The 23,025-nt window shown below is 29.0% G+C and overlaps 1 protein-coding gene and 1 non-coding gene across 2 annotated transcripts; both read right to left on the bottom strand.

Annotated features, from left to right (window-relative positions):
* Window positions 1-1,983: 1,983 nt before the first annotated feature.
* LOC105781126 (two-component response regulator ORR10) lies at window positions 1,984-2,965 on the bottom strand. The gene is made up of 3 exons (XM_012605698.2): window positions 2,710-2,965; window positions 2,413-2,626; window positions 1,984-2,332 (listed from the first exon to the last, which is right to left on the bottom strand). The coding sequence occupies exons 1-3, from the start codon at window positions 2,813-2,815 to the stop codon at window positions 2,152-2,154; spliced, it is 501 nt and encodes a 166-aa protein (XP_012461152.1). The 5' UTR covers window positions 2,816-2,965; the 3' UTR covers window positions 1,984-2,151.
* A 4,839-nt stretch (window positions 2,966-7,804) lies between these two features.
* LOC128036263 (U4 spliceosomal RNA) lies at window positions 7,805-7,955 on the bottom strand. The gene has a single exon (XR_008193061.1). It is a non-coding gene; the product is annotated as a U4 spliceosomal RNA (small nuclear RNA).
* Between the last annotated feature and the right edge of the window lie 15,070 nt (window positions 7,956-23,025).

Raw genomic sequence — 23,025 nt, 5'->3', positions numbered from 1 at the left:
CCGATCCGACCCACTAGATCCCTTTTTTTTAAATGGTATATTTATGCTTTCGGTCCTTCCGCTTTTTAATAGCATTTCAATTCAGTCCTATTTCGCTTCTTTTTTTTAAAAAAAATTACCATTTGATTTTTATTTTGTCTCCTTTTAGTCCTTCGTTAAATGGCGAGTTTAGGGATTTGGGGTAATTTCCCTTTTGGTCCCTGGTTCTTTTCGTGCATTTTATATTGATCCTTATTTCTGTTTTATTATTTTTTATTATTTACAATTTGTACCCCTAATTTCATTCCGATTTCAATTCAATCCTTAGTCTATTTAACTTCAATTTTTTTTTATTTTTAAACTATTTCATTTATTATTTTTATTTATTTATTTATTTTCAATTTTAATCAAACTTTTATTAGTTTTCACTTTTATTATTTCCTTCTTTTTATATATTTATAATTGGCTTGTTTTTGTATTTTTTATTTTGCCATTATCATTGTTATTATTATTCCATTATTTATTTATTTATTACTTTTTATGAACTTTCAAAATTTAGATTATTTATTATTTATGTTATTATTATATATTGTTATTGTTATTTATATTATCATTTTCATAATTATTATTTATGCATATTAATATTATGATTTATTAATATTATTGCTATACTTTTATATTTTATTATGCATATTACTATACCATTATTATTATAAATTGTTGTTGCATTATTATTATTCTTCGTTATGTTATTAAATAAAATATTAATCATATTATAACCATTATCGTTATTATTATGATCAATTTGTGTTGCATTATTATTATTAGATTATCGTGATCTCAGCTACCTATTTATTATTGTTTTTTTACTATGATCATTTCCATTTTTCTTCTATTTATTCAAGTAGCCATTTTATTTTTATTTAGTCTATACTATATTTTCCCTTAGGTTTAAATACAGTTATTTGTTTCCTCACTACGGCTCAATCACGTATCATATTAAATAGTGAATCCGTTTTTTTACACGACTTATAAGAAATAACCAAAATTAAGATAATGTTCCGTATTTAGAGATTCGAAAAGTCGTGCCGTAACTTACGGGGTTCGACTTTCTCTTTGAACTTAGATGACCAAACATTCCTTTTAAAATTAAAACACATGAGATTCAAATAGTAACTTAAATAAAGAGCAAAGTTATTTTCGAGGATTCGGGATGCCGTATCCTAACTTACGGGATATGACCTTTTGTTACCTCGAGATAAGAGAGTCTTTTACATACATTTTTTATTTATTCAAGCGATTTTAAATTGAAAATAACATGATGCAAAGTGGGGTTGTGTTTTAAACTATTTTCAAATTTTCAATTCTCGATACTAAGACATCAATTAATCAGCTAGGTATCAATTTTGGGCGTGACGAGGGTGTTAATCCTTCCTCGTGCGTAACCGACTCCTAAACTCATTTTCTGGATTTTTGTAGACCGAAAAATATTGTTTTAATAAATCAGACCTCTTATTAAAACGATCAAATTACGAGGTGACTCGATCGCGCCTCTTAAAAGTGATTGGTGGCAACCTTAATTTTTATTTTTTAAAACCAAAAGTCGATTTAAAAAAAAAAAAGATTTATTTTTGCTTAAATCTCGTCCAGATCCTATCCAGAATTATTTTACTCTAGGTAGGTTATATTTGCTTTTTGCTTCGTAATGTTTAATTCTACTTATAGTAAGTCATCGTAATAAATATAGTTGTAATCTAATTCATCTCAAGCTTTGAGAAGAATTCTCGAACAGAGAACAAAAATTATCTTAGTCAGATGTTCATATACTCTAAATATAATCTGAGTTGGAATCACAGTCGTAAAAGAAAAATCCTCCTCCTACTTCGGACCAAATTGTCAGTTCTATTGCTAACCCTAAACCATAGAATTCCTCTGTTCATTATTGAAATAACATCCCTTAATTATTGTAATAAGCAATCTGTTTAAATTGATGTTGAAATGAAATTCATTTCAAAAAAATTGAGCTATATTTCTTCCTTATGGTGATTTACATAGCCTCTCTCCTCTTTCCTATACACTGATTTTGGTTAAGCAAAGAGAGAGAGTCCAGAATTTCTTTTCCCTAATTGATGATCTAATAATAAATCAGAAAATATTGATGAATTTGGTGATTCAATTCACTTCCAGTTCATTGTATCTTGCCCTCGTTCTATCAGGGGACACAATTTCATCCATCGCCTTTCTCTTGTTTACATTTGTTTGCGTTCTTTTCATCAAATGAGGCCTCAGCTTGTTTACATCTGATAATTGAACTGGCTTCAAAAAGAACTCTTCAGCTCCACCTTCAAGGCATCTGATTTCAATGAAATTTCATGTCAGCTAAAATTGATGAATCCAACTTTGATTAAATAACATGTTTTCAAGAGGCCAAACCTGTTGATTCTTGATGGGATATTGTCCGAAGACATGATGACAACTGGTATGTCTTTGAATGATGAAGATTCTTTGATTTTTCGTAAGAGATCATAGCCTGTCATCCCTGGCATACAGTAATCTGTGATGATCAAGTTCACTTTAACATCTTGATGATCATTGTTGTTCAATCCAAGAAACTCCAATGCCTTGGTTCCAGAATCCACTGCAGTAACTGCAAACACCACCCATATAAGTATAAGAACAAACCCTGTTTGGTAGAAAAAGAAAAACCTGTTTGGTAGAAAAGAAACGAACCTTGATAAGAAGAAGTCTTGAGAAGCTTTTCAATGAGCTTTCTATCAATCAGGGTATCATCAACAGCAAGAACATGGAATTTAGTCTCGGAAGCAGCCATAACCATGATTAGTGAAGAAGATATGATGAATTCAACAAAGCAAAATACACCCAGAAAAGAAGATTGGAATGTTGAGGAAAAGGAGAAATGGGAGGTGAGTTATAAAAGGGATGGAAATGGGAAACAAAAGATGCAAATCCCCATTGGAGAAAATCAGACAGTTCGGAGAAAGTAAAGATGCGGTAGATTACATATAATATAAAATCTCCACAGATCTTCTAGCTATGATTTTCTTTGACTTGGAAAACGTGAAAAGAATCAAAGATGGTGTCTGTGTTTCCAATTTTTAAATATTTCCAGAATTGGTACTTTAAATTTCACTTTGCTATTCAATTTAGTATTTGAACTTTTTTATTTCATTTCGTACTTGATTTCAATATTCAATTTGGTACCTGAGTTAGGCTTTAATGTTAATTTTGGTACTTGATTTTTTTCAAATTGATACTCAAGTTCTCTTTTGTCCCAATTAAGTACCTCAATTTAGCTTCCATGTTCAATTTGATACCTGAGCATTTTTCTATCCCAATTAAGTACCTACGTTTTTTAACTAAAGCAAACGCGTCAAACACTCATCGAGCCATGTGATGACATTTGGTTTAGATATTAAATTTAACAACAAAATCAAACTTGGGTATCAAATTGGGATAAAATTAAGTTAGGTATCAAATTAAATATTAAAACTAAACTTAGATACTAAATGGTATATTAAGCGTAATTGAATATGATGTTGTGTTACAGGCAATTTTAACTATTGAGATCCTAGCCATCATACCACAAATATTGACCTTTTGGGGTTACGAAAGGTTCCACGAACATGAAAAATCAACTTTTTTAGACAAGTCGAATATATTTGTAAGATATAATAAAAGATATGCCGTACATTACTATATAATATGCTGCACATATCACAATAATATCCTTCGTAATTCGTAGAAACTACCTGTAAGATTCCAACATAAGATATCACATAATATGTTAAAGTAATGAGAGATATTCATGAATAAATTACATGTATTTCTATATAATAAAAAATTAAAATTAATTTTATATTAAATAAATTTTAAATTCGATTTGGTTTTAGATAATTGGAATTTTTAGATTTTGTATTACATAATCCGTTCAAACACTTTAATTAGAGTTGACTTTCGACTTTTCCTTAATTAGAGGATAATTTTTATTGAACATTTTATTTGTCACCTAATCAACTGCCTTGTTCCTTCCTCTTAAGATGTGATTATGTATCGTGCGTAAAACAAATAATTTTATAAAGCGATTTTGCTTTTCACTAACTATGTAATGTCAATGAGAAGATATCATTTACCCATGTTTCGAACTATGAATTCTACTATTGTGAATGACGCTACATACTGTAGAAGTCGTATATCCGATACACCAGCTTTCAGTTCATTGTCTATCTGAATTCAGGTTTTTACTTATATCAAAGTATATAAGTCATGCATACGTAGTCCGTCATCCACTCAGTATTTAGTTATGTCACACTATAAACATCACAAGTGAATAAATCCATTAACGAATTCAGGATCTATTCTTCTTAGATCCTGTTCGATGTACTGGCAGTCTAGTCAGTTACATCCTTATCTCTATCTTCTGAGAGTCATTCACTCTGATGTCCAAGACAAGTATCTCCGTAGTTGAACTTGATAGACAACATATTAGTCTTTTAATCAGTTTACCCATTTCCAGTTATACTAAAGACTTGTTTAGGTTCATCTACTAATATAATTTATCTTTCCGCATCACGATTTGACCACGAAATATCGTTTAGTATTAGTTTAAATATTAGACAAACAATGAATTATTGATTCTATTTTGTTTTACGTGCAAAAACCATATGATGACAATTATGCAAATTATCTTGATGTAATCTATGAATTTATTTTATTAACCGGTCTATTAAAAAATTAAAATTTACAAACAAATATATTACACTCAAAATATCAGATTCAATAAGTGGACAAAAACTAAACAATCATAACATTTTCGAGACTAAATCACTTATGTAGATGAGCTAAGAATTAGTGTATTGGTCCCACTAATTATATTTTCCCGGGAATCCCTAGCAATGTCTATGATTATTTCCTTTCTATTCACATTTCTAAAACTATCATCCATGTTAACATTGATTGTACCAATAGTTGAGAGGTAGTACTCCATGGATGTTCTACTCCTTTCTATGGCGATGAAAAAGAAATGCTTTGGGCCATTAATTTATCTGGTTTCTAGACTTGCTTTGGACATGATTTGATTCCCGAATTGCAAGTTAAGGCTTAGATCAAACCCTTACCCCTTTTGGTTCAACATGTTGGAAACCTCATTCCACCATTCAAGGTAAAAGGAAAAACCAAATCAGAGAAAGATAATAGTAGAAGCTTGGTGCCCTCCATACTACTTGTGAAATAAGGATATAAGAAAATTATGTGTCCTGAAGATTCCACTAGTTGTTTGTATCTATGACACTCCATTGCGAAGCTTCTGTGTTGTTTCGTCAGATTTTCTTTAGAAGTTATAACATTAGTGCACATGAGCAATATGAACATTTTAACTCCTAGGGTAAGTTTGGATAAGCGGTGCGTTTACCTGCGGTTAGTATAAAAACAGCGGTGGCGGTGAGATTAGATACTGTAGCGATACTGTAGCGTGAGGTAAAAAGTAAGCTAAACGCACCGCACCGCATCGCACCCAATCGCCCATCCAAACCCACCACTAGAATGGTATTGAGGTTTCAAATTGATTTCCATAGCCCTATTCTGATAGTGGTATGAGTAGAGGTTCCCTCCTTCGCTTCTCCCATTGAGGAGTTCATTCGCAAATTATACCTTGTATCTCATTCGAAATGCCTAACTATAGCATCCTAATGGGTATTAATTGAAAGTTTTGTCCTCTAATTGAGTAAAAAGCCGATGTAGCAAGTCCAATCGACAACATTTATGATTTTGATCTCTTAGTTCATAGAACACAGTAGTTGGCTCCCTCAAGAGGGATTCCTTGATACTTGAAAATTTTCAAGGTCATGGGTTCATTTATCCTCCCAAATTGAAATGCTTCATCCATTTTTGACATTCCTCATAAGCCTCATTTAGGAAGCTTTAGTCTTTCAACGGTACTATTCCAATCCCATGGTGCTAATCTTTCCATTTAAGCATTCAAGATTCAACAAAATAGAAAGTAACGACTCTTGAGCACTTGAACATGAAATTTTGATTCGATCTAATTATTTTAAATTGTCAAACACAATTATTGATATAACATCATTTTATATTTATATATTGTATACATAAATAATTATATTTATCCAATATAAAAATAAATGTATTTCTTTCTTTCGAGTTTCACATGTATAGTTGCATGAAATTAATTTGATGTATTTATTCTTTTAAAGTTTCATATGTATAATTACACGAGATTAAAGTTTATGTATACAATTACATTTTAAATCAAAATTCATGTATAATTTTAAAATTTATCCCTCCGCTTTATTCTGATCATTGAATAAAAGAAATTTTGATGAATAACTAATTCTTTCTTTCAGTTGTTCTTTTCTAGTCTATTAATAACAAAACAGATTCTTCCAATGTGTAAAATATAAATTCCAATGGCTTTTGCTACTCTAACCGTCCCGACCACAATTTTTCCTTTTTTCTAGGCATTTCATTTCGCCTTGAAATAAGAAATTGTATTGATACTAGGTATAAAAAAAGCATATTAACTAAAATAAAGGAATAAATAGAAATGGATAAATAAATAGTGGGTTCCATCGTTTCTATGGTTACTTCTTAAACGGTGAGGTCCTCTCTGTACATCGAAGCTCATTCCTTCATTTAATTGGTAACTTGTACAGCTCACACTTTTCGGCTCTACTCATAAATTTTCTAGTAATAGATCTTTTACGAGACCTATCTTATACAGCAACGGTATGTAAGGATGAGGATTAATTGGGCAGCTAACCTTGTTAGTCCGTTCTTTGCAAGAGTCGAAGCATAATTTTTTTGCTTTTTAAATAGGATTTTCCCTCTTAATGGATAAGCATTTGCTACCAATGGGGAATTTTTTTTCTCATCTTAAATTCCAATATTGGATTTGCGCCAATAGTAGTATGAGAGCAAGGGCATTTCCAATTTTATTTTATGTTATAAAATAGAAGAGTATGAAAAAAAAGACTATTTTTTCTGTCTTTTTTTTGAAAAAAAACTTTGGAATTGCTGAATCACTGACGAAATAAATATATAAAGCAACGGAGCCATTATAGTATTTTTCAAATTTTCCAAAAAAAAATGAAAAAAGAAGGGTGATAATTGGATTATTTCGTGATATGGATCTAATAGATGCTCTCTATATTTTCTTTTTCTTTTTTCGATGAAAGAAAAAAATGAATTCCATTGTAAAGTCGTATACAATGCACAAAAATACCTGTACGGTTGTTCTTTCTATCTTTTTTTTTTCTTATTATTCTTTAGCTATTTTTAGCTATTCTTCTCACCTCATTATGCGAGTTAGAAGAACATTTTATTATGTTATATCATCAGGGTAATGATCCATCAACCTGGTAGTTCTTTTTACGATGTACAAACAGGAGAATTTATCCTGAAAGCGAAAGAACTATTGAAACTTCACGAAAGCCTCACAAGGGTTTATGTACTGAAACTTCGCGAAGACATAGAAAGAGATGTTTTTATGTCAACAATAGAAGCCCAAGCTCATGGAATTGTAAATCTTGTAGCGATTAAATAAGTTAAATAAAGCAACATTTAACACTAATACTAAATTTTCCATAATTTCATGTTAAGAATTTCGTACCAATTTATAATATACTTCTTTTACAGAATTTTTAGAAACTTGATTCCTCAATTTTAACAATCCACTAAAACTCTAGCCCATTCAAAACAAAGAACTATAAAGACTAAGCCCAAAGAAAGCCCTTCCAGCAACTCGCCGAGGACCCAATTAACAAAAAGCTTTGATAACTAGGAATTGTAGGGCTTTACCCCGAAGGGAGCCCTTCCAGAAATTCTCGAAGGCCAAGGCTGAACCCAGGCCTAAGAGGGGGTTTGGAAATAGTTTTCAACCAGCAATAGACGCGCCTCGGTTAGAACCTCACTAGCTGCGTCATTGCCCCAAGCGCAAAGATGCTTCTTGTCTTGTTTTCGCTCACCTTTTATAGCCAAGGCACGGAGTGGCATGTTACTAACTAATCGATGTGGGAATCGACTCAATTACTTACATTCAGTTGAGTTTTGTGCTACTTGTAATCGAAGAGAATCATCATATCATAACTACAAAATAATTAATAAAACCTACTAAAATATAAATTATAAAAGCATTTTAAATAATAAATATAAATTATATATAAAATTTAATTTAATTTATAAATCATATTTTTAATATTAAAAACACATACAAAATTAACTCTCATAAATTAATAACATTTTAATAGTTAATGGAATAATTGACTCAACAATAAAGTATCTTCTTTCCTTACAACGGCATAGCTAGAGAAGGGTTGACAGGTGCCCGATTTCCTTTAAAATAACTTTTTTTCATTTAAGAAGTTCAAAATTTATAAATTACTGAAAGTAGATTTACACTTTGCCCCTTAAAATGATAAAATTTTAATTTAATCTTTTAAAATTATAAAGGTATAAGCTATTAAAATAGTGAAATTATATTTTTATTATTGTAAAATTAAAATTTAATTTTGACCCCTTACAAAAATTTCTAGCTTCGCCCTTTTTTCCTCGTGTCTTTATTATTATGTGGATTACTATCCGGTTATTATATAATGCCATGTTTAAAACTTTAATGTTTTAATCAATATTTCTATTAAAAAATCAATTCTACTCTTTTGAAATGTTGATGATCAAATATGACTTTTTAAAGGTTTAAGGAAATTTTAGCTTAATAAAATAAAGGCCAAATTAAAAAAAAAGTGTAAACGTTTAAGGCTAAATTTTGGCATTATGCCTAATGGAATATAGACCCTCTTATGTTATTTTTCAATATCATTGACATAGATATAACCCACTATGTTAATAAAAGATTGTGTAACAAATTTATAAAAAATTAATATAAAAATCAAACGTGGCTTTAAATGAAATAATAAAATTGAATAATAAAAATTTTGATGTCTTGGTTTCAAATCACATCATGCATGTTTTTCTTAGATTTTATATAAAAGATAAAAATACTCTTTATTTTTAATAAAGTAATGAGTTTTAGTAAATTCACAATTAAGTCGAGACTTAGTTGATGGTGACACCAACTCTATCAAACATTTAAATAATAGTATAGATACTTGATACTGTGTTATTTTATTTTGAAAGGTTCCTTGAATTTTGATAGGCATGTGATCTTAGAGTATTTTGAATAATTATGAATTATTCGTTTTATTGAGCCACATCTAGATAGTAATTAATATAAAATGGAGAGATTGAACTAAAAGTATAAAACGTAAATTATCCTAATAATCATACAACTGTTGTAGCGCTTTCATTTCGGTAATTCAAATGTGAAATTTTTTGACTTGGCCATTGATTTTAGTCGCATTGAATATTGAGGTCACTCAACTATTAAGTAGGCAACAATTAGCTAATATGGTTTTTTTTTTTGGCCATGTGGATGCCTTGTTGAGTTTTTTTTAGCAAACTACACCCATGATCACTTCTAATTTTTCCTCAATTTAATCACTCTAAATAATACACCTAATTTTTTTCCATGTATTTTTCTTTCATTTATTTATTTCTTTTTTTTTTTGTTAATTTCCCTTTTTCTTTCTCCCTTCTTTTCCCTCTTTTTTCTCCATAGCCACTATTCATTGTCATCGCCACCTATAACCATCAAAGCTTCGATCAGGTACCACTAGAATACTCCTCTTCCCCTACTCTCTTCGAATCTCCAATCAGTTTCCTAAGAATCCTTCTTCAAGGTCGCAAAAAACCCTCTTTTATTTTTGAAAATCCCTAACTTTGATCTCTTGAACCCTCTGCTGGATGGCCATCGTTTGTTGATATGTTGCTCATCTCTTCAATTGTTACCCTTTCACCATTAGGAATCGATGAACCGCCACCTAGAGCTCACTAATTGAACTCGAGCAATGAAGATAAAACCCTTCCTCTTTTCTTTTCTTTTCTTTTCTTTTTTTTTTTTTTTGCTTTTCTTTGTTGTTGTTGCATTATCCCTTATCGCCAACTTGTCTGCAATGGAACGAAGAGACTCCAACACAAAGTCTCTGAGTTGCTCATTCATTGAGTCCATCTCATCAATGTGTCATTTGACTTCCTTAGGTGTCTCCCTCATGTCCCTCATGAACTCCTCGAGATTGATCACTTCGTTTTCCAAAACTGACAGCATATCCCTCAATCGGCTAGCTTTTCTAGACTTTCTGTAGGTCTCTATAGGCTCAATTTGATCTTCTACTCCTTTCGTCATCTCGAATGACGCCTTCGAAACCTTAGCTCTAATATCAATTGTCACGGGACTAAAATTTTAGTCTCACAATCCATGCGACATTAGGTGATTTCTTGGGTTCAAATCTGCCTAAGCCTAATTCTCTTAAAGTGAGAATTCTTGTTAGAAATTCTCAAAGGCACTGAAAATTAAAGCGGAAGCAACTCAAAACGAAAGAGCAACAAAAGAACAGAAAATGTCACAAAAAAATAGCGTACACCAAGTACTCTCAAAGTATTCTATTACTCAAGAAAGAATGGGATGAGATGGAGACAAATAAGGAGGAAGGCCTCTATTTATAGTTGAACTCCTCCAAAACCAACAATAAAAATTGAGTTATATCGACAATCGAGATTAAAGCCTATCTACAATTGAGATTCTTAAGGAATTGGCTCGATCCTCTAGATTTACAAAATCAAATCTTATAAAAATTACAAATATTTTTAAGATTATTTTCCATATTTATCAAGATAGTCCTAATTTTTCTAGAACTTTTAAATAATAATATTACATAATCTAAAAATTTAACATCATGTGGATGCATAGAAGAAATTATTCGCAATCAATTGAAAGTAAATCATACTTTACATTTTCGGTGGAGACAAAGAGGATGATTTGTAATCATTCGGCCAACACATAAATATACAATACTTGAAACTTCATGCATAATGGAAGAATTTTGCACAATTAAACAATAAAAATGGAAGAAAATGGGAATTATTCACAATTAAATATTTTAATCTATGTTTCTCAATACTTTTCCATTTTTTTCTTTCTCAAAAAAGATTTCATATTTAATAATAAACAAGGAAAAAGTGATATAAATGTTATAGAATTATCAAAAATCAACAACCTATAGAGACTCAGCTGAGCCGCCCGCCGCCCAACAAATCGCCGACCACCTTTCTACCAAAACACACATACACTATATTCGTTTTCTTACAAAGTATGAACAACCACATTCCCAACAGTCTCCGCCGGAGAAAACGCCAAGAACACGAGTGCCGCCATAAGCCCAACGGGAAAGAACAGTAGCATCAAAGGCGGCGGAGGTAACGGCGGCAACACCAACGGAAGAACAAGCATAGACGCCGTCAATGCCGCCAGCAATAACAGTCCACCAAAGCCGAAAGGCCGAAAACATCCAGACATCTTTTTAATGATACAATTGCTTTGCTTCAATCAAACTTGTCGCCGTCGAAGATTTTTTTGTCATTTGGAGGTAAATGAAAGAAAAACTTTTTTCTTTTTTGGATGTGAAAAATGAAATAAAAATGGAACATGGGTTTAGCTAAGAGTAAATATATAGTAATTGAAAATTGGGAGTGGATTCATTTGGACCGTTGATCTTTAAGATATGAGAGTGTTTGTTTTATTTGACCAAGAAATCTGGTATCGGCTGATGTTCCGTATCAGACAGTATCAAAGTAGACAGATCCCAATATATTCAGCTGATTATTTTTGGGTATTTTTAAAAAAATCACTTATTATATTCTACCAATTTTTGATGCAGAGTGAACTACATCACCATACTTTATTAATCAACTTATAAATAAATTCAAAAATCAATACTCTAATCTAATCCTTAAACCCAAACTCTAAATTTAATTTTAATTTTAATTTTATTTTTGTTATTGTTGATTAAATCAAATCACCCGTTTCCGATCTCCGATCTGTCGGTAGGTTAATCCAAACTTTATCTTATTCTAGACTGATGTACTGATTGATTCCTGATCTAACTAGTCTGATCATCAATCCATTTCTAAGAATATTGGACAATGGTCATCTACAAGTTTTGAACATTCATTTTTTTCTAAGAATATATCCGATCATTACACCTAATACTTATTGGTTGGCCGCATCAAATATTATCGAAATTACATATTTATTGTTGTGAATAATTTTTGTGGATTTTATTGGAATTAAAAATGTTTATGTCGAGTTCTTTTTTGTGTTTTATTTTGGTCGTTATGGTTATTATTTATTGGATGAAAAGGAATAGTAGGAGAATAATATAAAATGTTTTATTTATGCTTTATGTCGAAGATTGGTTGTAAAGTCATTTTGATATGTCTGTTTTATGACTCATGTCGGGATTTTTCTTTTCAAGGATTCCATTAATAAATTTTTATTTTAATATTATTTAATTATTATCGATTGAATTGAATTTTAACTCGATTGATATAAATATTATTGTTAGTGTAAAAAATGTGGGTTTGAATGCGCTTAAAACACATTATTTTCCTATTAATGGGTTCAGGAAGAATTGTAAATATTATGTTAAAAAACATATATATGATAATAATGTATAATAAAATTGTTAAAATCTAAAATTAAAAATATATCAAAATTAAACTCCTTGATACACACACGTACACTAACATTAAACAAAATGTTTCCACTCATTGAAGCTCTTAAAATAAATTCAAATAATTGAGATTTTTAATAATTAATTGAAGGCTAAGGGTATGAAAAGATTTTGTACTTTTTTAATTTTATATTTTAGATATACTAAAAAAAATTGGATGCTATGAACAATAAATAATTTTCAAAGAAATTGTCATGAAGCTAAATACATGGTACATGAAATAAAATATTAAAAATAAAAAGAGCATTATGATCATTATAATAAAATATTAAAATAAAATTGAATTTTAAAATAAATACAAAAACAAACTCTACTTCCACAATTATTAACACAAATTTTAAGTTGAATAGTGATCTGAAACAAATTAAAAGAGTTATTATGAAATTATGAGTTACAGTTTTGAATGAATCTTTTAATTTTTGTATTGAATTGATGTAGTTTAATTTAAGTGTTATGGAAATTTGATTTTAAAACGAGTTTGGATTTGATTTGATTTAATTTAAATTTAAAAGTATTTGAGAGTTGATGTAAAATTACGAAGTTTGCTTCAAGGGTTGTCAATACATTTTCTTGAAGATGAGTAATAAAAATTTGATTAGGATTCGCTTAAAAGTTGTCTAGACTTGATCTTGAAAATTCACTCAATAATAAATTTGTTTCTTTTTTTTTTAATTCTTTTTATATTTTAAGGTTTTTTTCTTTGCATTTTAGTTTTTTTTAATAATTTTAAATTTTTTAAAATAAGATTTTAACGTGACATATACGACAAAATAATATCAATATCAGCAAAAGTCAACCACATGAATCATCGCGTGGACAAAAACCAAACGAATTAGCATCAATAACGGTCAAAAATGAAAACATTGGTCAAAAGACGATTAAATGTGTTTTTTCATAGAAGGATTAGATTGCTTTTTTATTATTATTATTTTGAAGTATAGGGGCTTTTCATACTCTTTAAGCTTTAATTAAACTTTTTGATGGCAACAAGGTATCTATATTGTATATAAAATGATTGATTGAGTTAGTGTCACGAGTCAACTCGACACCAATTCAGTTATGAAATTATTAAAATATCCTTACTTTAAAGGACAATTAATATTATTATAAGGGTATTTTCATATTTTTTTTATATAATCTTCAAATAAAATAATTGAAAAACATTATTTGAGAATCAAACACAGGGGCATAGCTAGGGGGACTGGCAGGGGTCCTAGCCCCCTAAAATGAAAAATTTTCTATTTAGGCCCTTCAAAATTTTAAATTAGTAAAAGTAAAATTGAACTTTGAGCCTCTAAAAATAATAAAAAAATGATTTAATATTTTAAAAATTATAAAAATATGGACTATTAAAATGGTGAATTTACATTTTTACTATCGTAAAAATTACATTTTAATTTTGGCCCTTTCTAAAAATGTTATCTGACTTCGCCCCTGATCAAATACAAGGCCGATAAATTTATATAAAAAACATTGTCACTCCACTAATAATCATTTGTTGAAATATTTTTTAATATAAAATATTTCAGTTCACCCACTTTATGACTTATGGGTACGATAAAATCTAGTTATATATAAAAAAAATTATTTATTAGTTTTTACAAAAATGGGGACCAAGTGATGGGCAATAGGGGAAAACCTTACAAAATTAATCTTTCTCACGTTTATAATAGGGGAAATTATTTTCCGTCCATAAATTAATGAGAATTGCCAAGAAGGAAGCAAGTGAATGAAGATGTGGAAATTCCCAAATTTATGAACCCACCCACCATTTTTCTTTTTCTTACGCATTGAGTTAATGATGTTGACTAATTTCATTCATTGCCCATTATTAGTTTGAATTCAATACTCAAATTCGTGGTATTGGTGGTGGGTTGTTTAGGTGAATAATAGCTGCTTTGTCCTCAACACGAGAATTTCCTAGGAGGTAACTCATCTCAGTGTTATTCTCGCCTAAGCACGCTTAACTGTGGAGTTCAGATGAGATATGATGCATTAGTGCTGTATAATTGAATAAGTTTGGTAAACAAAATCTTTCCAATCTCTCTCAATTTTAAAATTAAGCAAATTGGTCCCTCTCAATTTAATTCATGTCAATTTCGAAAGTGAGCACTAAAGACAATTGATCAGCACCTTATTCTAAAAAATCCATGTTAATTAGATTGTTATAAATATATATTATAAATTATAAAAAAAAACTCTACAATTTATCCTTAATTTTTAAACATTTCACCTTATTCTAAACAAATGTCAAATTTTAAACGTAAAGTTTTTATAGGATAACATAATATTTATTGAAATTATTAATTTTCAATTGATTTAATTTTTTCATAACACGCCACGATGTGGTTGAAAAAACATTTATGTAACGAATATATTTATTAAAAATTCATATTAAAGTCAATTGATGCTTTGGTTACAAAAGTAAAATTAAACATTTATTATACACGATTGGATCGATGTCCAATTGAACTTTTAGACTTTACAAATGAAAATGCGACAAAATCTTGATTTATTAATTTTATCTATAATTCTTTCTAAAATTTTTAAAATAAAAAATATACTGAAATATTTTCCTATGATTATTTGATTAATTTCATACATAATTATTCCAAAACTATTTGTTTTCCCTAATTTTAGCAAATCTAACTCCAAACCTCATTTGGCACATGGGAGACACGTATTATCCATTCTGGAAATATCTAAATTAAATTCTTTTTTAAATAGAAATGGATTCTCACATTCTTGGCACAAATCTTATCTTAAGGAGATTTCTTAACTCTAATTTCTAGATTTTTATATTTAGGGTATTTTGTATTAATTATATATATTTTTTTGTGTTTTTTATGTTCGTTTTACAGTTTATATTCAGGGTTCATAGTTATACCTCTTAGCAATGTCGTTTTCAAAGTTTGAACTTGCGTATCTTCTTAAAAATATAATATGTTTTATCACTATACCCAGCACTCATTGGTGTGTATATATACAACTTAAAACTCTTAAAACTTTATATGCATTTCAGTCATTACCTGAAAAAATAGTAATTAAATCCGTTGAATCAAATTCTGTTATTAGTTTCATATTATGTGTAAGTCGTGGATTTAATCTGTATTATTCAATTTGATCACTTTTAGTCTTTATATTTTCTCAAATTTGAAATTTCAAACTTAACTCAAACGATAGTCATTAAAATTATTCACTAAAATGACTTTTTTTGTCTGTGTGTGAATATTGTACGAAAATAGTTAACTGACTAAATTTTTGAAAATAATATAATTTGACTTAATAAATTTAATGGGTACCATTTAGTTAACACTAAAATTTTAAATTTCAAAATGTACAAAATCTAAAATTGATTAAATTTAGATTAATATAGATGCTACATCCACAATTTACAAACTAAAAGCATGATTTGACCTTATTTATAATATACTAAATTATGTATGTCATGCTGAAGACGAGCGGAGGAATAGCACGCTTAACTGTATTCAAATCTATAAATAGAAGATAAGACTTATATAAAGATACGAGTTTTATATTGACAAAAATATTTATACCAATTACGTTAAGATTTAATTGATAAAATATTTTAAATTAATTATAAAGATAAAAGATACGTAAATATATAAAGCATATACGTGTGATTGTGATGCACATGTAGGTAGATACGAAGAAGACCATATCATATGATAAGATGCATTGAGAAAAATAAACAAATAATAATAATTAAAGAAAGAATATGAAAGATACAGCAAAGTCCAAGAATGGTAAAAGGCATATCTTGGAGCCGACATTCAATTTATAATAAAAAGGCGTCTTAGTTCAATGGATGGAGTGTGTGAAACTCTTTATCTATGATTCTATGAAGGCTTTCAACGCATGCAGTCGCCACTCGCGCACACAAATCTACAAATTTCTCTGATGGCTCACACTCTGTCGGATTCATTTCACATATTTGGAAGTTAGATTTTAGATTGATTTTAGGGTAAATTTATGGTTTGTATATTTATAAATAATTATTGAATTATTTAAAATTTTTTATTTAAATTATTAAGCTGTTAAAATTATTGTTGTATGGCCTCTCTCTTCATATCGCCCGCAGTAATCGAAAGCTCTTATTTTTTTTTCTTCTTCTTTACTGTAGTTCGGTTTTTTTATGAAACAACTTCGAATGTCATAAATATACAAACCAACATTCAAATGGTTTTCTTCTATTTTCTCCAACACTGACCATCATATTAACTTAGATTTAATGCATATTCTTCCACTCATCAATGGGAATTAATCTACTATACCGGTTTTCGAATAGTCGAAAGATTAAGTAACAGTCGATTCTTTCTCAAACAATCAATGTTGAGAAGATTTTATCTAAATATCATCTAAACTATAAGGATAAAAACAGATGTAATTATTAAAAAGAAAAACCAAAATAATTTATAATGTAAGATTGAATGAATTTGAACTACCTAATGTGTTTTAATTGATTTGATTTATGAGGTTTTAGAAGTTCAAAAAGGATTCCCCTCCCTCCCCACCAAATTGCTTACATTCAAAAGATTTGTTTGCATGTTTAGTTCCAATTCCCCATGTGGTTTTTATCAAACATTGGAATATGAAATTTCATTTGACTAAAGTTGGGAACTTTGGAAGTCCAAGAAATCCATGACATGTGCTTTTCTTTTTGCAAACATACATTTATTGTGTGTGTTTTTAGAATTATGACGCGTGTGACCTAAATTTTAAGATATTATTTGTAAGTCAAGTTAAACAAAATATATATTTTTTTAAAATATTTAGTATTTATGAGTATAATATATTTAGCATCTATTAACATAATATATTTGACTTTGATTAGAATTAGGTTTTTTCAACCTATAAATAGATGTAGTCGAAACTCCTCTTGTAATCATTCGAATTCGACATAGTGAATTATTTTCTCCTTTGTTCGTGGTTTTTTCCCGAAAGGGTTTCCACGTAAAAATTTATGTGTTCTTTATTTTTATTTCTCTTTTCTTTGCGATATATTATCATTACCGATGTTCTATTTTTACATGACATTTACCTCAACTATTGTGACATTAATTAGACCTATTACATCAAACCATCCCCTTTATGATTTTATCATGCGCTATAGATTTTATTTATAAATCTTATTTTGCATGTGTAAAATATTTATTTAAACATCAATAGATATTGAGTTTCAACCCGTGATGACTTGATAGTTAAGATGTTCATTGTCTCATATATGGTTTGGATTCGAATTGTTAGTTGCGTTGTTGTTAAAGCTTTCACCCTCCTCTTGTAATTCACAAAAAAAAAAAAAGATATTGAGTTTAATTATAAACCTTTATGCACTTTGTATATTTGAAATTTAATCCTTGTATTTTTCAAATTTAAAAACTAAGGTCTAGTTGTTATCACTTTTAAAATTCTTCCATCAATTCATTACTACGACATTTTAAAATTAAAAAAAGTCACTTGGTAATAGTGTAACAAAAAATAATGTTAAAGATATTGATGTGAATTTTTTTCTTAAAAATATTCATTCGAATCTACCATGATAAATATATATTTTTGTTAGAATAGTATTCTTAAAAAATGACGCCAACATTGTAATTGAAATAATTAATAATGTTAACTATCTAAACTAATTAATGACATTATAAAATATATGAACCAAATTATGTCAAACATTAAAGTATAGTATAGGATCAAACCTAAAATTTGTCCATTTTCTTATAATAAGGAAAAAGAGTAAGGCAAACAAAAAGATGTGTTAATCTTAAAGGCCTTTATAGCATTTAAATTATATATAATCACGTAACATTTTAATTAAAAAAATTAACTATATTAATTATTTTTTTATCTCAAAAGCCGGCCTATTTTATTGATGAATTAAACAAAGTAAAAAGACAATTAAATGAACCAACAGTCAAAAGAAAAACACAAAAAGGAAACCCTCAACCATGGGATTCCGACCGGCGGCTGCTCAAACAAAACATTAACAATATTGAGTAGAGAGTAACCAAAACAAGAAATGGGGTCTTCAAATAGCAACTCCCCACTGTCCTTCGAAGAGAATCAACAATTTGAAGAGAAATTAAAGTATAGAAATTAAATCTCAAATTTAAGTATAATAAAAAAATTAAAATAAAAATTTAAACATTTTTCTACAACGTAACCAAAAAATATACACAATTTTCTTTCGATTTAAGAGTTTGAAGGGTTATAAGTAAATGTAGGTATATTAAAAAATGTAGTAAGGACCTTCTCTTAAATTATGATTATCATCAATAGTAATGAGGAAATTGAACAAAAGAAATTTATGGTGCAAATGATGTTAATGGCATAGGAGAAAATTAGAAAATGGCCAGAAAAACAAGTGGATTTGGACTGGGAATTTTCGTTGAACAAATTCAAAGCATTGGGCCCTTCTTAACAATAGTTCTGCTTGTGGATTGTACAACTCCAAGTCCAATGGACTTCTTTGTTCATTCATTAAGCTATCATTGAATCTTAATTTTGTTTTGCTAAATTCTTTCGCTTCAAAATTCATTTTATAATTGCTGTTGATTGAGTTTTAACTCGATTGACATACATATTATTATCTATGCAGTAGGACGTGGGTTCGAGTGCGCTGAAGCGCATTATTCTCCTATGTATAGGTTGGAGAGAGGCTATAGATAATTCTATACATTATGTCAAAAATAGTAAATATTATCAGAACTTATAATGAGATTGTTCAAGTTGGACGTGGAGTCCCTTGATATTGAGAAGATGACTTCATTGGAAATTTTCTTACTGACCATGAATTGAATGCTATTGTCAAGTCATTGACATGGGGTTGGGTTACTTGGAAATTTAGCAAGAGTAAGGGATACTTGTATTTTAAGTCATGATTTTTGCTTCTCAATATGAGGTATTGGTTCATGTTTGTTTGCACTAGATTACCCCATACTAACAACATGAATAGATGTACGTGCAAATGTGCATTGCTTTTACATTACTTTTAGTAGTGTCATCAACTCAATGATGAATTTTCAGCAAAGTCTAATGATATAGACATTTGCTTCCTTTGCTTGATTTTGTTATTGAGCCAAAATGTGGAGGGTTTTGTTGAGATTTTGTGCCCTTAGTACAGTTATCTTGTTATTATGTTTGTAAATTTTCAATCAAATTGGTTAATAAAATTTTCATGACTAAATAATTATATAAAATATAATTATCGTTAATAATTTTGGCACGAAAAATAAAATAAAAAAGTAGACATTGACTCATTTATTATCTAAGGTTTAACTAATATTAAATTGTATCATTTGTATTAATTACGATGCAAGAAAACAACTTATATTAGTAGGTAATTTAAATGATCCATGGTTTGAGGAATCAAATGAACAATTGATTCAAGGGACCATTATGTTGTTTATCGAGTCCAATTGAGAAGATACCTTGTCTTGGGTATTAGAGCGATGGGCTACTAGAAAGATAGAACATAAGTGTGATTGTTTGGATTGACAATATATCGGACATGACCCAAGTTGAATTTATCTTGAATCTGTTTATGGATTAATTCACTTGTGATATTCATAGTGTAGCTCACTTCAATCTTGAGTGACTAACTATGTATATATAACTCATACTTTGATATAAGGGTGAACGTTTGATCGAATCGAGTAAAAAAATTTCCATTTAATCGAGTTGACGAGTCCTATTTTATCATACTAACTTAATTTAAAAAAAATTCAAATCGAGTCTATTGAAATAAAATTTGAGTTGAGTTGAATTAAGTGAAACTACATTCATTTCCAAATAATTTCATTTTCCCATTTTCATTTTCATTTTGGAGAAAACATTAATCATTTCCAAATGTTTCCTATTTCACCATTTTTGTTCATTTGATTCAACATGCAATTCATTTTTGTCTTTAACAAGCTTACGAATGGACCAATTGGCCATATGCAATTGAGGCTCAAATGATTTATAATTAAATTCCAGTTTTTTGCCAATTAATTATAAACTCATTTAGTCACGACGTCATTCCACTATAGTATCGTGATTGAGCTCTCCCCAACAACATACCATTACGAAAGCAAGTCGATTAATCATCGTCCAATGATCTTGTCATAAGTGTGTTACCCTAATAGGATATCCTTATCTCTTTGGGATAATATCTGTTCTCCCAATATGATCCTATTTTATCTCATGGTAATCATTACACTTCTCTCATAAAAAAATCAATTATTATCATATAATAATCAAGTCATTCATCACAAAAACGAACGACTCGTGACCATGTTTACTTTTCATCAATCATATAATACCAATGAAACTAAGTTAATTCTTTAATTTATGCTCATACGTTATTTTTAGGTGACATCTAAGTTAATAGAAATTAAAAAGAAATAAGTTGAGAGAACTCATTACTTTACCTTAGCCATATTGTCGGAAAATTACCCAAGAATAATTTCTGATAAAACAACCAATTAAATGGCCACTTTATACTTAATACAAGGTTGAAGATGTTTGGAAATGTGCGAGTAGTCAGACCCCTTGCCCAAGATAGCAAACAAATTGCTATAAATGCATAGACAACATGCAACCTCAACGATGGTAGTTGATGACACAGCCAACAAAAAAGCTACAGCCAGTCTTATTGGGTGGAAGGATACAGACACCCTATCTAATAGCGAGAATTCGTAGGAGGTACAACCCCTAAATCTACCTTCTCTTCCACTACTTTATACATCCCAATATCTCTCCAACCCCGTAAAAGTTGTCGCATAAAATATGCAATTATCAAATTTATCTACAAACCTCACAAAACAACAATAAAAAAAATTGAGTCTTAATTAAATTGATATTAAAATTATTATTAATATAAAAAAATATAAATTTCAATACGTTGAAACATATTATAAACTATAAATAATTTTAAATATTATATAAAAAAGTCCGATGAAAAAGACTAAACAACAAAGCATAGCATTTAATGATAATTAACATTGTTTTTTTTCTTCTCAAAAAGTCAAAAAGAATTAATAGGTTTCCACATGTTGAAAAAAGACCTGACAATTAAATTTTGAATTATGGATCGACTCGTGGAATAGTCGTAAAAATTACATCATGCTGACACATGCAACGACGTCGTACTGGTGTATTTTATTTTCCATATTGACTGAAAGGTTCTGGAGAGACCTTCGAGAGAGACAGCGACAATTGAGGGAATTTTTTTTTGTTTTCTTGGTTAAATTCTGCTATTAGCCCCTGTACTTTACTAATGTTATGGATTTAATCCTTATACTTTAATTTGGTATTTTTAATCCTTATATTTTTCAAAATTTAAAATTTCAGTCCTCACCAAAAGATAACTGTTAAATTCTTTAAGTTTTAATGTTTTCAAATTTGATGTTAAAACATATTATCATATATAAAACATATTGTTCACTAAAATCCTGTTAATAGATAACAACTTTTGCTTGGATCAAGGCTTAAATTTCAAATTTTAAAAAGTATAGAGACTTAGAAGGATCTAATTGGAGAATATGGACTAAATCTGTAATTGTATGTATAGTATATGACTAATTATTGAATTTAACCAAATAGATTTAACCATTATGTTTGAGTTAAGACTAAAATTTGTAAATTGAAAAATATAAAAATTAAAATCAATCGATTTGAAAATTAAAAAATTTCCGAAATGACACTAACTTTACACATTTGCTAGCATAAAGGTCTTTTGGTAAGAGTTTAATAAGAGTTTGTATGTGGTTTTAATATTTACTCTTATAAAATATTATAAAATATTTGATATAAAAATATAAAATATGGTATATATATATATATATAATATTAAAACATTCTTTTAATTGAGTTTTAATTCGATTGGTACGAACATTGGTGCTAATAAAGGAAGACGTAAGTTCAAGTGCATGACAACGTATTATCCTCTTATTTATGGGTTGGGGAGGGACTATGTCTAATTCTAGACATTTAGATATAAAAGTGAGATCTCTATATTTGGATAGTAAACTAGGCTCTACAGATATAGAAAAATCGAACTATGTAAACAAACCTGTGTTTTACGTTATTTTATTTACACAGTTTTCATAATTCTAAGCAATAGTGATTCTCATACACTTTTATTCTAAGTTGACGGTACAAGCAATTAACAACTTAAAATTTTAACACCGTGTGAGTCATGGTTGTTCCACTCAACATAAATATATAAAAACTAGGCATAATATGTTGTTAGTCCTTATATATGTGTAAAATTTGAGGTTTGGTTTTATACTTTAAAAGTTAAAAATTAAATTGTCTTACTTTTTCAATTTAAAATATTAGTCCAATCATTATCATCGTTGGAAGTTTCTATAAAAATTGACAGTTC

The sequence above is a fragment of the Gossypium raimondii genome, chromosome 13 (assembly GCF_025698545.1).
Source record: "Gossypium raimondii isolate GPD5lz chromosome 13, ASM2569854v1, whole genome shotgun sequence".
In the NCBI taxonomy this organism is placed as follows: domain Eukaryota; kingdom Viridiplantae; phylum Streptophyta; class Magnoliopsida; order Malvales; family Malvaceae; genus Gossypium; species Gossypium raimondii.
Note: the sequence above shows the minus strand (reverse complement) of the source record. Positions and strands in the feature narration are given on the sequence as shown.

Excerpts from the sequence above, each read along its gene's own strand:
- LOC105781126 (XM_012605698.2), bottom strand. The coding sequence starts at position 2,815 with ATGGTTATGGCTGCTTCCGAGACTAAATTCCATGTTCTTGCTGTTGAT. Across the intron at positions 2,627-2,709 it reads CAAGACTTCTTCTTATCAAG|TTACTGCAGTGGATTCTGGA; the intron begins GTTCGTTTCTTT and ends TGGTGTTTGCAG. Across the intron at positions 2,333-2,412 it reads ATCCCATCAAGAATCAACAG|ATGCCTTGAAGGTGGAGCTG; the intron begins GTTTGGCCTCTT and ends CATTGAAATCAG.